Source organism: Rhinatrema bivittatum, chromosome 1, assembly GCF_901001135.1.
Source record: "Rhinatrema bivittatum chromosome 1, aRhiBiv1.1, whole genome shotgun sequence".
Lineage (NCBI taxonomy): Eukaryota > Metazoa > Chordata > Amphibia > Gymnophiona > Rhinatrematidae > Rhinatrema > Rhinatrema bivittatum.
In genome coordinates this window covers 640,640,987-640,654,919 of record NC_042615.1, presented here as the reverse complement: position 1 = coordinate 640,654,919, position 13,933 = coordinate 640,640,987, and the positions used below count along the sequence as shown (strand labels likewise).

General features: G+C 44.8%; 1 protein-coding gene across 1 annotated transcript in view; it reads right to left on the bottom strand.

Annotated features, from left to right (window-relative positions):
- SLCO4C1 (solute carrier organic anion transporter family member 4C1) overlaps window positions 1–13,933 on the bottom strand; it is a 203,386-nt gene that overhangs the window by 47,492 nt on the left and 141,961 nt on the right. Inside the window, exon 8 of the mRNA XM_029572679.1 lies at window positions 13,337–13,532. Coding sequence (XP_029428539.1) covers window positions 13,337–13,532 — 196 coding nt within the window. The remainder of the gene's footprint in view (window positions 1–13,336; window positions 13,533–13,933) is intronic.

The window sequence follows — 13,933 nt, the reverse complement described above, 5'->3', positions numbered from 1 at the left end:
CTCCTTACCTGGGGGGAAAGAAGAATGGGGTTTTGAGCACCGTGCCCTCTTTTGGGCAGATTCTACAACCACACATTGGTGATCCAGGTGAGGTTTCTGGAACCCTGGGGCTGACTGTACTAAGTAAGTGGTATCTGCCTTTCGGTTGACTGGGGCTACGGAACCAGAGTGTTCCCAATTCTTTTTGAGAAGATCCAAAAAACCTGGTGAATAGGGATGGAGGATATTTCTTGGAGCATCCAGGAATTGTAACAGCTCCATCATTTGGTGCCTATCATCTTGCAATTGGAAGGGAACCAATTCAGATATTTCCTTCACAAAATTTATGAAGGAGAAGTCCTCTGGAGGAGAATGCTTCCTACTTTCAGTAGGAGATGGTGGCAATGGTAAATCATCGGTGTCTTGAGATGAATCGTCGGTCCAGGTGTCATAGGGATCAGCACCTGCCCCTCTAGGAACCTGAGAAGGTCGGGAAGATGGTATTCCTGAAGGTCCCGGTCTAGGCTCTGAAGGCATCGAGTGAAGTACTGGAGGCACCGATGAAGGCATCGAGGGCATTGATGGATGGAACGCTGGCACCATTGGGTGCATCTGCAGGACTCCCGATGGAGGAATGTGGAACGGTGTTTCTCCTCCCGATGACAGGGTAAGCGGGGAAGGCACCGGAGCATCGGTGACCCAGGATCCATCGGTGGAAAAGTGGCTATAAGCACTTCCATCTTCAAGAGCAGCGGTGCCAATGCTGCCGGAATGGGATCGATGGTCAGTTCCGTGATTGGCACCGATTGCGGCGCCGGGGGAACTTGGAGTCTATGCATCACCTTATCGTTGGCCTCCTGAACTATCCAGTCCAGTTCTTCACGGAGACCTGGAGCAAGCAGCCCCGGCTCCGGAAGGGAAGAAGGAGGCAGAGGCATAGCCGGAAGGACCACTATTAAAGGCGGAGTCCGGCTCCCGATACCCATCTGGGTGAGGGTTGCTTTGGTGACCCAGTCGTAAAAAGGGTCGATGCCTTTTCTGGATGGGGTTTCTTCGATGGCGGCTCGGACGATGGCGAGGTAGATGATTTTCCTTCACCGATGGTCCGAGTCTTCCGGTATTGATGCCGATGTTTCTCGCTATGATCCCCTCAGTCCTGAGGGGGAGTAGAGGTAGTTGAAGGCTGAGAAGTCGTCGACGACAGATGGTCACCGGCCGATGGCCGATACTGGCGCGAAGTGGACGGTGCCGGTTCAGACGACATCAATGCAATAGACGGTGTCGGAGTTTGAGAATGGAAGAAAAGTTCCATTTTCTCCATTCTGGCCTTGTGACCTTTTGGTGTCATTAAGGAACATTTGGTGCAAGTCAGGACATCATGCTCGCACCCGAGACACATTACACAGACTTTATGAGGGTCTGTTATGGACATGGTGCAAGTACAGTCTGGGCACCGACGGAACCCCGATGCCATGGCCTTTGAAAAATTGAGCCGCGGTGCGGTCGACAGCCAATAGGCCACGAGGGCCAAACTTGATGGGAATTGACCGAAAACGGGTAAAAACTTACCCGTCAAAAGGAGTCAAAAATTCAAAAGAGGGACTCCTCTGAGGTATGAAAGTTTTTAGTAATTCCATGAGGAAAATTCCTGTCAGGAATCTCTGAGGAGCTCCTTAACCCATGTGGTTACTTCTGCGCGGAAAAAAGAAGACTGAAGGGGGAAGCCTGCTGGCTGCAGGTTTAGTGCCATGCTGGGCATGCCCAGTAGGTGCCAGTCAAAGTTCTAGAAACTTTGACAAAAGTGTTCCGTGATTGGGCTCCATCCTGTGATGTCACCCATATGTGAGGACCACCATTCTGCTTGTCCTGTGAGAAAAAGAAATTTTAGTACAGTAACATGAAAATGCAAATCTTTTTGCATTTTCAGAGTCAGAAATGCTCTGCAACATTCTATACAAAGAGAGACTCACGACACTCCAAATTTACTCACTGGAGGAAAACACATCCGAATATTTCACAGGCTTTGATAAAGTAAAGGAAGGTGAAATTTTCCATAAAAATGGAAATTCAAAAGCTACAGGAGAAAGGTTCAGAGGAAACTTGAGAAACTACTTCTTTACTGTCAGAGAGGTAGACGTCTGGAATAAACTACTGGCAGAAGTAATGGCAACCAAAACAGTAAGAGAATGCAAGCATGCTTGTGACACATATAGATGACAGGGGTAGGAACAAAGTTAGGGCACTGCAGTATTGCAAACAATCAACCGTTTACTCACAAGAACAGAGGTAAGGAAAGAAGCAATAAGGAGAAAAGAAGGCATGAATAAAGCCATGGCGTCAGGCTTTTGAAGCAGTGTTCCAACATTTCTACTAAGAGGAATTGACTATCTGGGACTTTTTGAAGAAATATCTATAACGAGCCAAGGAAGAAATGTGAACTCATATATGAGAAGGAGGTTTGATATACATGGGACTTTTTAAGTGAATAACTTTATTAGGTGTATAAGTGGAATGTTTTTGGGTATGAGATAAGTGAGGGTGGTTTTACATTGTGCAAATATATGGGTGTATTTTTAGTGGAGGTTTAGGGGAGTGTAGGGGTTTATAGGAATGCTGTGAATGATGTGTGAGTGTATAATGTAAACATGTGAAAAGATGGTGAAATTATTTATAGTTATAAACTTGAAATAAAATAATTCAAATAATAGAAGATGGTACAAGAGTTGATGAATTGGTGAGCAGAACAGCAAGGTTTTCTTGTTTTCTTTTGAGTAATGAATAAAGGAAGAACAAGCTAGCGACACTACAGACCATGGGGCAGCTGGGTGAAGACTAACAGGCTAAAACTCCCAGTAAATGAACAGAGTTGATGCCAGTAGGTTCCTAGTGGCCAAGTACCATCCAGCAACATTCTTCTTAATTTTATTAGTGGTTAAGATTATTACAAAGCTTGGTGGTAAAATATGTGGGGTAGGAGGGCCTGGATATTGGATTAAGCCTGGAAATTTGTAAACTCATGTATTCAAGATAGCAAAGAACCAGAGGCAGACAAAAAAACCATACAGGCCGATTCAAAAAAACCAGTGGGAGAGCCGGCACTCTGTGTTGAGCGCCCGCTCTCCCGACACGCGCCCAGGCACCTCTCCTGGGCGCATGATTCTGTATTTAAATTAGGGCTCGCACTAATAAGGAAGCCCTAGGGACACTCAGATTTTTATTTTAAAGAAGTTTTTGGGTTTTTTTTTATTTTTGGGGCCTCCGACTTAATATCGCTATGATATTAAGTCAGAGGGTATACAGAAAAACAGGCGTTAATTTCTGAGAGTAAATTGTGCGGCTTGGCCGCACGTTTTACTTTCAGTATCCTGGGCGACTAATAGGCTCATCAACATGCATTTGAATGTGATGAGCGCTATTAGTTTGCACGAGTTTGGACGCGTGTTTTCAAGGTGCTATTACCCCTTTCACTGTACTGAATCGGCCTGTTAGAAAGGAGCATCTGTCAAGAGATCAAACATCTTCAGATGACAGTTGGGATATATCCTTAATAGTATAATCCAGAAAAAAACAGGCATGCTGGATGGGCAAATAGTCTTTATGTGCCATCATGTAGAATGCTGTTATTATATTACTTATTAAATGGTGCCCTACTTCTCATACTTGAACAAGTTAAAATAGACCACATAAAACATAGACAGGCAGGAAGAGAGCTGTTATCAGTGTTGAATATCTTGCATGTTTCAGTTTACCATACCAGGAAATGAAAAACACTTTCAGTAAGTATTACACCCAACTAACAGTCAGCATAAAGACCTCACAACTCCTGTGGGTCGATTAATAACTTCACAAATGTTCAGCATGTAAGCTGTGTTCTCAATGAATTGGCCAGGGACTTTTACTAGCTCTGACAATCATAACTATTATTATGAATGAACTTGAAATAACCAGAGATGTTTTCCCATAGGCACAAACAAGGGAACACTAAAAATTAATTATAAAGAAGAACTATGCTGTTATAACATTTAATACAGGCAAAAAAAAGTTTTTATGTTGGTCCTGATTGTTGCGTCTGTGGACCCTTGGGCTGGGTGAGATTGGCTCTACCGGCAGGGAGGAGCCTTGCCGAAGCAGAGACTGACCTAGAGCTTCACCCTTACCAGCTCATGTTGAACCTTTGGGTGCTGGAGCCAGCAGGACTTAGGCAAAGGTCTCTGGAGATGGCTATAGTCATGGTCCAGGGGCAGGCAATGGTCAGAGGGAGGCAGCAGTCAGGCATAGCAAGAGTCCAAGCAAGGATCGAGGCAGGCAGCGTTCAGGTATAGTGAGGATTCAGGCAAGGGTCAAGGCACGCAGCGTTCACCATAGCGAGAGTCCAGGCAAGGGTCAAAACCAGGTATCCGTCCAAGGGAAAGGAAGGGGGATGGATAGGGCTGAGGCAGACTGGGCAGACGAAGGCTCGAACAAGCTGGGCAGATGAAGGCAGGAAGTAACACACACTACAGAACGTAACTGGACCTGTTGCTGAGAAAGGCTGCATCAAGGAAGCTGCCCTTAAATAGGGTGAAGACTGTGATGTCATCAGCAGGGGCATGGGGACTTTCCCGCCATGGTCCCCTTTAAGAGGGCCGGCATCGGGCACACACACATGCCTAGAGGGAGCAGTGTGAGGCAGGAGCTGGCGGTGTCTTGGTGCATGTCAACCGGTGGCCTCTCACCGGGGGAAGAGTCAGCGGCATTCCACCGTTAGGTACTCCACATCGCATAAACAAAACTTGTACAACATTCAGCGACTCCAATTGATCTGCTATGACTCCACAGAAGGACTACCAATAGAATTTGCCTTACCCCATCAGTGAGCTCATTCCCAGAAATACAAAATGGCATTTTCAGAAAAGATGATGGAAATCCTATCACAGGAACCAATACAATGTACTGGACCTAACAAGGCATGAATCAAAATAGTTGTCTCACTAGCCGGATAGTGAGCAGTTCCATTAATGTACATAAAGAAATGCAATGTCTATCTGTAATTACTAGACACATTAGGGTGAACTTCCTGTGAATGTATTGCATTTTAATTTTCATGTATTGTGAACCAGCTAGAAAGTGTCAATCCTTTTAAATAGCTTTTCTGCAGTGTCCATGTAGGGCACCGCACACTATAAAATTGCACAGATGATGTGCTGCTGCTCATTGACTGACTGAGAAGGAGCTAAAGCTACAGAACCAACCAGTGCCCTCACCACTGATGGAGTGCCCCACTTCTTGTACCTGGTCTTTCTTCCCCAACACTGGAATTTCTGCACTAGAGTTCTCTTGTCTACTCCAATGAGTACTCTTATGTTTTCCTATGTCATAATATTTCTCACACATTGTTGATGAGTCCACTGTGGGCTGCATGCTGGCCTGGGGTAGGGAAGTTAGGGAGGAATTTCCAGAAACAGCAATATGTGAACTTGCAGTTGCCCCAAAGGCAGCTGTAGGGCCCACTAGGATACAAAAGGCTAGGATACTGGTTGGGGCACCTCCTCAACAGTTACCCTACAAATCTTGTATGCACTGATTTCCAACATGGTGACTTATGCTTGTATTTTCAAGTGTGTTTTTTATATACTGACTCTGTATCTATCTTGTATGCTGGTGTCACAGGTGAAGTTAGCAATTTTTTATTGTATTTATTTAAAAGAATTTCTAATCTGCACTCATCATAAATGTTTGAGGTAGAGTACAAAAAATAAAACATTCATAATTAAAAAATATAAAAACAAAATGATGTATTAGACAAAGGCATATCTGCAGATTGCAAACTGTCATGATTGGTGACTCGTTGCCAGACCCACGAGACTGCTGAACTGCCTCAGGCGCACCTAGCATCCTGCCTCTTATAGGGGCCACAGCAGGAAAGCCCCTGCAGCACCCTTTAATGACATCATGGGGCCGGGTCTACATCAGCCTACTTCAAACTCCTTTTAGACACCTCAGCAACAGGTTCCCTGCTGCTTTTGTTCCAATGTGCTTTGCTTGTTCCCTGCCTTGCTCTTGGTTCCTTTTTCTGTTCCTTGTTCTTTGTCTTGCCCTTTCTTCCTTTGTCTTCTAACTTGTTCCCTCATCCCTACCTGTCTTGTCGGTTCATCTTCTGTCTCGTTTCCTCAGCTGGCCTTCTTGGACTTCAACCATGGCTCTGGTCCCGACCTTGATCCATCTGCTGCCTACACCAACCTCCAGCCTGTCTTCTGATTCTGCTGTCTGCTGCCTACCTGGGCCCACGCATCAACTTGGATGCATCTCAGGACTGCCCTAGGGATCCACCCAAGATCTGCCAGCTGCCGGAACCCAAGGACTCAAATTACGGGGGAGGCGGCTGATATAGGAAAAGCTCCAGTTGGTCCTGCCTCCGAGTCTTCCATCAGCTGACAATGTGGGCCTTGTGGGACTCCCCAGTAGACTGCGCCAATCACACCTAGACACCAAGGGGTAGATTTTCATACAGGGCGCCCTCGCGTATTTTTGTAGGCGCATCAGGCGCAAACAAAAGTACGCTGGATTTTAGTAGATACTTGCATGTAGTCCTATTTTGCAACATACACATATAATTTGGGCACAGGTGATAAAATGTAGTAGTAAATTACCGTGAGCCCATATACACGCACATATGGACATATGTGAGCAGTTTTGAAAGTTACTCTCTCTGGTTACTCTCCCCTTCCTGTCCCTAAGGCCATGGATTGGTTGGCAGCCTACATTGTAGCTGAGCCATGCAGTATTTGTCTGCCATCATAATCGGTGCTTTAAACGAGGAGTGGGATCCATGATGCAACTGCACCTTGAGTATTGTGTGCAGTTCTGTCCATCCCATCTCAAAAAAGTCAGAGCAGAACTAGGCAAGATGCAGAGGAAGGTGACAAAAATGATAGGGGATGGAACAGCTCTCTTATAAAGAAAGGCTCATAAGTTAGGGTTCTTCAGCAAGGAAACAAGGTGGTTGAGAGGGGACATGATAGGAGATTTATAAAATCATGAGTGAGGTGGAACAGGTAAATAAAGGATGGTTATTTACCCTTTCAAATGATACTAAAACAATGGGACACATTAAGCTAATAACAGGGAGCAGATTTAAAACAAATCATAGAAGTTACTTTTTTATTCAGCGCACAATCAAACTATGGAAGCTGTAGCCAGAGGACCTGGTCAAGGCAACTAGCATAGTGGCTTTAAAAGAGGTTTGGACGGAAGAGACCACGTGACCTGATGAACGGGTAGGCTGCAGGCTGCCCGTGCTCCCGGCTCCCCCGCCGAATATCTAGGTTCATCTGCGCTCTCCCGCGAAACGTGGCATACCCAGCTGCACCGGGGACACTACAGATTACTATTGACGTTTGTTTCGCCTGCACGGAGCCCGGGATGGCGGCTAAGCCGCAAAGAAAAGAAAAATCACGAGTCGGCAACCCGAAGGCAATATGGCCGCCAGCCCGCTGAGCCTCAGCCAACCTGCCAATGCGGTGGTGCAGGCACTGGAGCCCCAATTTTCGGAGCTAGGCCAAAAAATTACTGCTGGAAACAAAACGCTGCAGGAAATCAAAGCCCAGGTAGCAGAAACACAGCAGAGGATCGTGGATTGTGAAGCAGAGATTCAGACCCTCCATCACAAAAATGATACCTTAACTAAAAGAGTCATCTCCTTGGAAAACAAAGTGGAGGACCTAGAAAATAGATCAAGGAGGAACAACATAAGGTTTGTGGGGATCCCAGAGGCAGTCTCAGAGAGGGAACTAGCCAAAAAGCTGGAAACATGGCTGTTACAAGCACTGGGATTAGTGGAACTGGCAGGCACTGTAGTTGTTGGAAGGGTGCACAGGCTGGGGACTCGGACTCAAGAGAACTCAAAACCCAGGGTGGTAATCGCCAAATTTCTCAATTTTTGCCATAAAACAGCTATTATGCAAGCATACAGGCGCTGTTCTACCTTGACCTAAGAGGGAAGCAGAATAATAATTTTTCAGTATTATTCTGCAGCAGTATCTGCTTGGCGCAGGGAATTTTCCCCTATATGTTCAGACCTTTTCAATAGGAAAATAAAGTTCACCCTCCAGTACCCAGCTAAGCTCAGATTGGAGTACCAAGGGACCTGGCGCAGTTTCGAGTCCACAGTGGAGGTGAAGCAGTTTATTACTGATAATATGGAAGCCAGGTGACTTTCCTCAATAACTTACATGCTAAATCATTTCATGGAGAGGGAGAATGACAATGTCTCACTAAGCTGAGGCCTGCAAATCTTATTGGCCTTCGGGTCCGGGGCACAGACCATGTTTTGTTATAATGTTTGGTTGAATCTGTATCAGTTCTCAGTTATACAGACTGGCAGGGGAGCCAATAGGGTCTCGTACCTCCATTATATGGAGGGATTCAGTGGGTATGTAGGGGTTTGTTGGGGGCTAAGAGGTTGGGAGGGGGGAGAAATACTGGGTTGAGCTGATGTTTTCTTCTATTGGGGGCATTCTGTTGTATTCTATGAGGAAGTACTTACATTTGCAGGTAGCGGGTAAAAACTACTGGTTCCTATGTAGGTCAAAAAGGTGGCACCCCTGGGCTGGGGGGGGGGGTGTCCCCTATGGTTTCACTCCAGAGAAACTGCCGATGAGTTATGAATCCCTCCCTTCACTAGCCATGGCTGAAAAACTAAGATGTATCTCATGGAATGTGGCGGGCCTAGGATCCCCGATCAAAAGGGCAAAAGTTTTGCAATCGCTGAGACGGCACACTGCCCAAGTAGTGTTTTCACAAGAAACTCATTTGACTGCTGTAGAAAAACGTTAACTAGAGATTGGGTGGCTAAGGTTTACTATTCCCCGGCAATGAACAGGAAAATGGGAGTAGCCATTTTGATAGGGAAAAACACTGTTTTTGAAGAGACACAAGTAATCTCTGATACAGAGGGTAGATATATATACGGTTATCGGTATATAAAAGCCATTAAATAAATAAGTGAATAAATAAATATATCCTGGTGACAGGGAAGTTATTTGGTACGGAAGTCACTTTCTGCAGTGTGTATGTGTCCAATAATTACCAACATAGCTTCTTCACCAGTCTGGTGCAAATAATTCTGTTACATAAAAAGGGATTACTGTTTCTGGCAGGAGACTTTAATCAGGTTCTAGATCAGAGTTTGGATCGCTCCAATCTCAGAACTCACTCCAAAGTCATGGTACACAGTGGCTTACCGTACCTTTGCCAACAATTACAGGTGGTAGACCCCTGGAGGGTGCTTCACCCCAAAATCAGAAATGATATCCATTTTGCCAGAGCCCACATTTCTATGTCTAGGATAGACTACATTTTAGTCTCTCCGCAATGATTCAACAAAACTGGAGCGGCAGAGATTGGGCCTGAGGAATGCTCTGATCATGCTATGATCTGGGTAGATGCGGGTTTGGGCAGTCCCCCACGGTCTCAGCAGAGATGGTGCTTCCCGGCACATATCTCTGATGATAAAGGCTTTCGAACCTATCTCCAGGACAAATGGAAGGAATATATGTTACACAACTTACAACATCAAGACAATCCGACCCTTTTCTGGGAAGCAAGTAAGGCTACTCTAAGGGGAGACATCATAGCATATGTCATCCGGCAGAAGAAACTGGAGAGTACTCAAATTATAAATTTAGGGAAAGAAGTGCAAAAAGCCAAACGCAGGTTAATAGCCCACCCCACTAGCCAAACTAAGCAAGCATACAGGGATTTATTATACACTCAACTGTTATATTCATCAGCAAACCCAACAAGATATCCTGTATTATTCTCATAAGTTATACCGATTTGGGAACAAAATGGGTAAGTTACTTGCAAACCAGGTTCAGGCACATTGAGGTTCTGCATTTATTGCAGCCTTTAAAGATGACAGGGGGAACAGGCACACCTTAGGCCAAAAATTTTGTGAACTATTTAAGCAATTTTATGAATCTCTCTATACTCAGTCTCATCCTCCAGAGGGGACAGGGGAACACCGCTTCTTTCGTAATCTTTCACTACCTACACTAACTGTTGAGCAGCTGACATTTTTGAATGCCCCGATTACTACACAGGAAATCTGGGATGGTATTCGCTCCAGTCAATTCCATAAGGCGCCAGGTCCCGATGGTTTAAACACCGATTATTACAAACTTTTAAAGAATAAAAGAGGGGAGACTTTATGGTCCTATTTCTCGGCAGTTTCTCAGGAGGGGTTCACGACAGTCGCCACCACAGCCTTTATCACTGTCCTCCCAAAAGGTGGTAAGGATCCCCTCCTCCCGGCTTCTTACAGACCTATTTCTTTACTAAACTATGATACCAAATTATTTGCTAGAATATTTGCCACACGCATGAGTGCGATCCTATCCCATTTAATCTCGGCCCATCAGGTTGGATTTGTGCAAGGCAGAAAAGCCAGCCGGCACCTCCTTAGTCTTTGGGTGGCAATGACACATTGCAAATCCCATAATGTACCGGCCTTGGCGGTAGGATTTGATGCAGAAAAAGCATTCGACCGGGTGGCTTGGGACTATCTATTCTCAGTGTTACAAAGCTTTGGGTTCCATGGGCCTATCTTACAAAATATACGGATGCTTTATCAACATCCCCGCTCGATAATAGTAGCAAATAATTTATTGTCTGCCCCATTTGAGATTCATAGAGGTGTTCAACAGGGGTGCCCCTCTTTCTCCCCTGCTATATATCCTATCCTTAGACCCACCGTTAAGGGCCATCAACGCAGGCGATGGAATAGAGGGCTTAAAGGTGGGCAAGGAAACATTTAAGAATGCAGCAATTGCTGATGATGTCCTCATTTTTGTGGTAAACCAGGTTACTTCATTGCACTATCAGACACAATTTGGCACCTTCTCAGGTTTAAAAATTAATAAAGATAAATCGGAGGCGATAGACGTTACAGGACAGGTACATGCAACCTGGCCTGGTGCTTTCCCGCTCAAGTGGGTCACCTCCACGATGAAGTGCCTGGGTATCCACATACCAGTTGACATTGGCAATATCTACACAGTGAACATCACCCCATTATTAGCCAAGACAAAGCAGAAGATACAGGATTGGATGAATCTGCCCTTATCCTTGTCTAGGAGGATACAACTCTTTAAAATGATAGTTGCCCAAGTGGCTGTATGTCATGCAAATGCTGCTGGTCTGGATTCAAGGTTCCCATATCAAAGAGCTGCACGCCATACTAAGACGATTCATATGGCGCAACAAAAGAGCTAGGATTGGTCTGTCGATGCTAATGCACCCTATCCACGAAGGTGGACTGGCAAGTCCTAATATTCATCGTTATAATGTAGCCCATCTGTTATGTCACATTTGGGACTGGTTAGGACCAACGGATGCCCTAATACCAAAGGGATTACTTCAGGCCTGGTGCAAGCCACTTGCCCTGGGAAATGTCCTAGTGGCCACGCTCTCCTCCCTGCCTGCCCACGTCCAGGTCTTCCCCTATTTTGTGGCCTGCCAGTTGGCATGGAAATGAACCTGTTCACAACTACACATCTCTTGGAGGACACTAACCTATGCTACTATTGTGGGCCTTCCCACCTTCTCCCCTAGCTGGGGAACTTCAACGTTCAATCAATGGAGAGCATCAGGACTCACTCACATCTCCCAGCTTCTAGATGCTTCCAGCAATCATTTATGCTCTTTTGCGGACTTATGAACCACTTTTGGAATATCACAGAGAAGCTTCTTCGCCTACCTCCAAATACAACATTTCCTGCAAACTTGGGAGGGACACCACACTAAGGTCTTTGACCAGGAGATCTTGGACAAATTATTTTCCCCCGGCAGCAACAAATGTCAAGTGCCTCCATGGTGAAGGTCCTGCTCCCTCTGGAAACTTCAAACAGAATAACATCATTGGCGAGCATGTGGTCCTAAGACATGTCTAGTTCTATCTCACTGTCCCAATTGGCAACCTGCTTCAAAGCCATCGCGAAAGGTGTGGAAAATGTGCAACTACGAGAATCTCAGTACAAATTGTTACACAGAATCTACATCGCTCCAAATGTGGCTTATAAATGGAAGATAACCAGCACCGCGTCCTGTCTAAAATGCATAGCGGCTGTAGCGACATTATACCATAATTTTTGGGACTGTCCGATAATCCAACTGTTCTGGGATAAGGTCCTTGGATATCTCGGTCATCTTCTTGCACACGACCTGCCCAAAGACCCCACCTTATGTATTTTGCATCTCATTAAAGACTCGAAACCGGAGTTCGTCATCAGCCGCAACATGACTTCTTGCGCAAGGCTCTTCTGTTGGCAAATAATCTTATCTCAGTGGACTGTTAAGGACCCCCCAACAGTGTTGCAATGGAGGCTGTGGCTACATAAACTAGCGATCTATGAACATTTATCAGCTAAGAGTGCATCCTCAGTCAAGAGATATGACCTCTTCTTAGAAATCTGGAAACCATATCTTATCTCCCTCAATCCTCGGGCATGTAGCAAAATTCTAGACTTAATTGTACAGGCTCATGACCTCCTTGACCACAGAGCGTGGGGTCTATTGATCTCCACTTGATAGGAAAGTGAAGCTCCTATGCCTCTATAGATGAACAATGCCTTCAACTCCTTTAATTCCTTTAATCCCTTAATTCCTCTAATCAGCGCTTATGTGGGTGGGAGAGGGGGTGGGGATGGGGGAGGCGGAAGGTAGTGTGTGGACAGGATGGTTTTCTCTCAAGTTTGTGGACTATCAGTTGTAATACGGCTTGATATGCTCCACCAATACCTTTCGCAACCCCACGTGGGATTTATGTCTATGGTTCCATTTTGGTGATTTATCATGTTGTTGTTTTCACCTATTATGTAAAACTTCAAAAATAAAGATATAAAAAAAAAAAAAAAAAAGAGGTTTGGACAAGTTCTTGGAGCAAACCTCCATAAGACATTATTATCCAGGAAGACTAAGGAAAGCTATTGCTATCCCTGGGAGCGAGTAACAGGAAATAGGTCTACTTCATGGGATCTGCTGGGTAATTGCGACCCAGACTGATCACCGTCAGAGACAGGATCCTATGCTTGATGGACCTTGGTGTGACCCAGAACAGCATTTCTTATGTTCTTGTTTTAAGTGCTGACTAATGTGGGGCTTGGCCTCCCACTAGTATGCAAACAGGAGGAAGCATGTGGCCTAGAGATCGCATCCTTCAGCACAGCAGAGAAATGGCATTGCCTGGAACCAGAAAGAGAATAGAGAAGAGGCATACTAACAATAGAATAGAGAAGAGGCATACTAACAATGTATCAACAATGCATCATATTAATAATTTCCACATTTATGAATCTTAGACTGCACATAATATACTTACCCATTGTACAATGTAGACACTCCTGCAAATGGATCATTTCCACATTTAGCAAAGAGAAATACGGAACTCAGTCCAAGTGACACCACTGACATGATTACTGAAAATTTGATTACATTTCTGCAACCCATTTTCAGTTTGGAAACCGTAATACCACCAACCACTTGGCCTATTGCAGCTGCTGGAATCAACACGCCCCCTAAAGAAAATAAGAAAGTACTGGCAGTTATATAAGCATTGCAAATCAATCCACATAACATCAAGAAATAAAAATGTCTGTTCTGGATTTAACTAAGGAAAAATTATTTTTAAGATAAGGCCTAAATATCCAAGATGTAAAAATATAAATGTAGGATGCATGTCTCAACATGCAGAATTATCATTTTAAAAAAGAAATCCATTCTTAGCAAGCACTGTGGTTTAGTAACCATATATAATTTAAGCCTAGTGTCCAATAAAGAAATCTCTGTCACATGTGCAAGAATTTTAGAGCACTCAAATTTTTCCTTTTTGTCTTCAAAGTAACACAGGCAAGAAAAGGCATCTCCAAAAAGATTCCCATTCTACACGACCTCCTAACAGACAACCACCCTGACATCC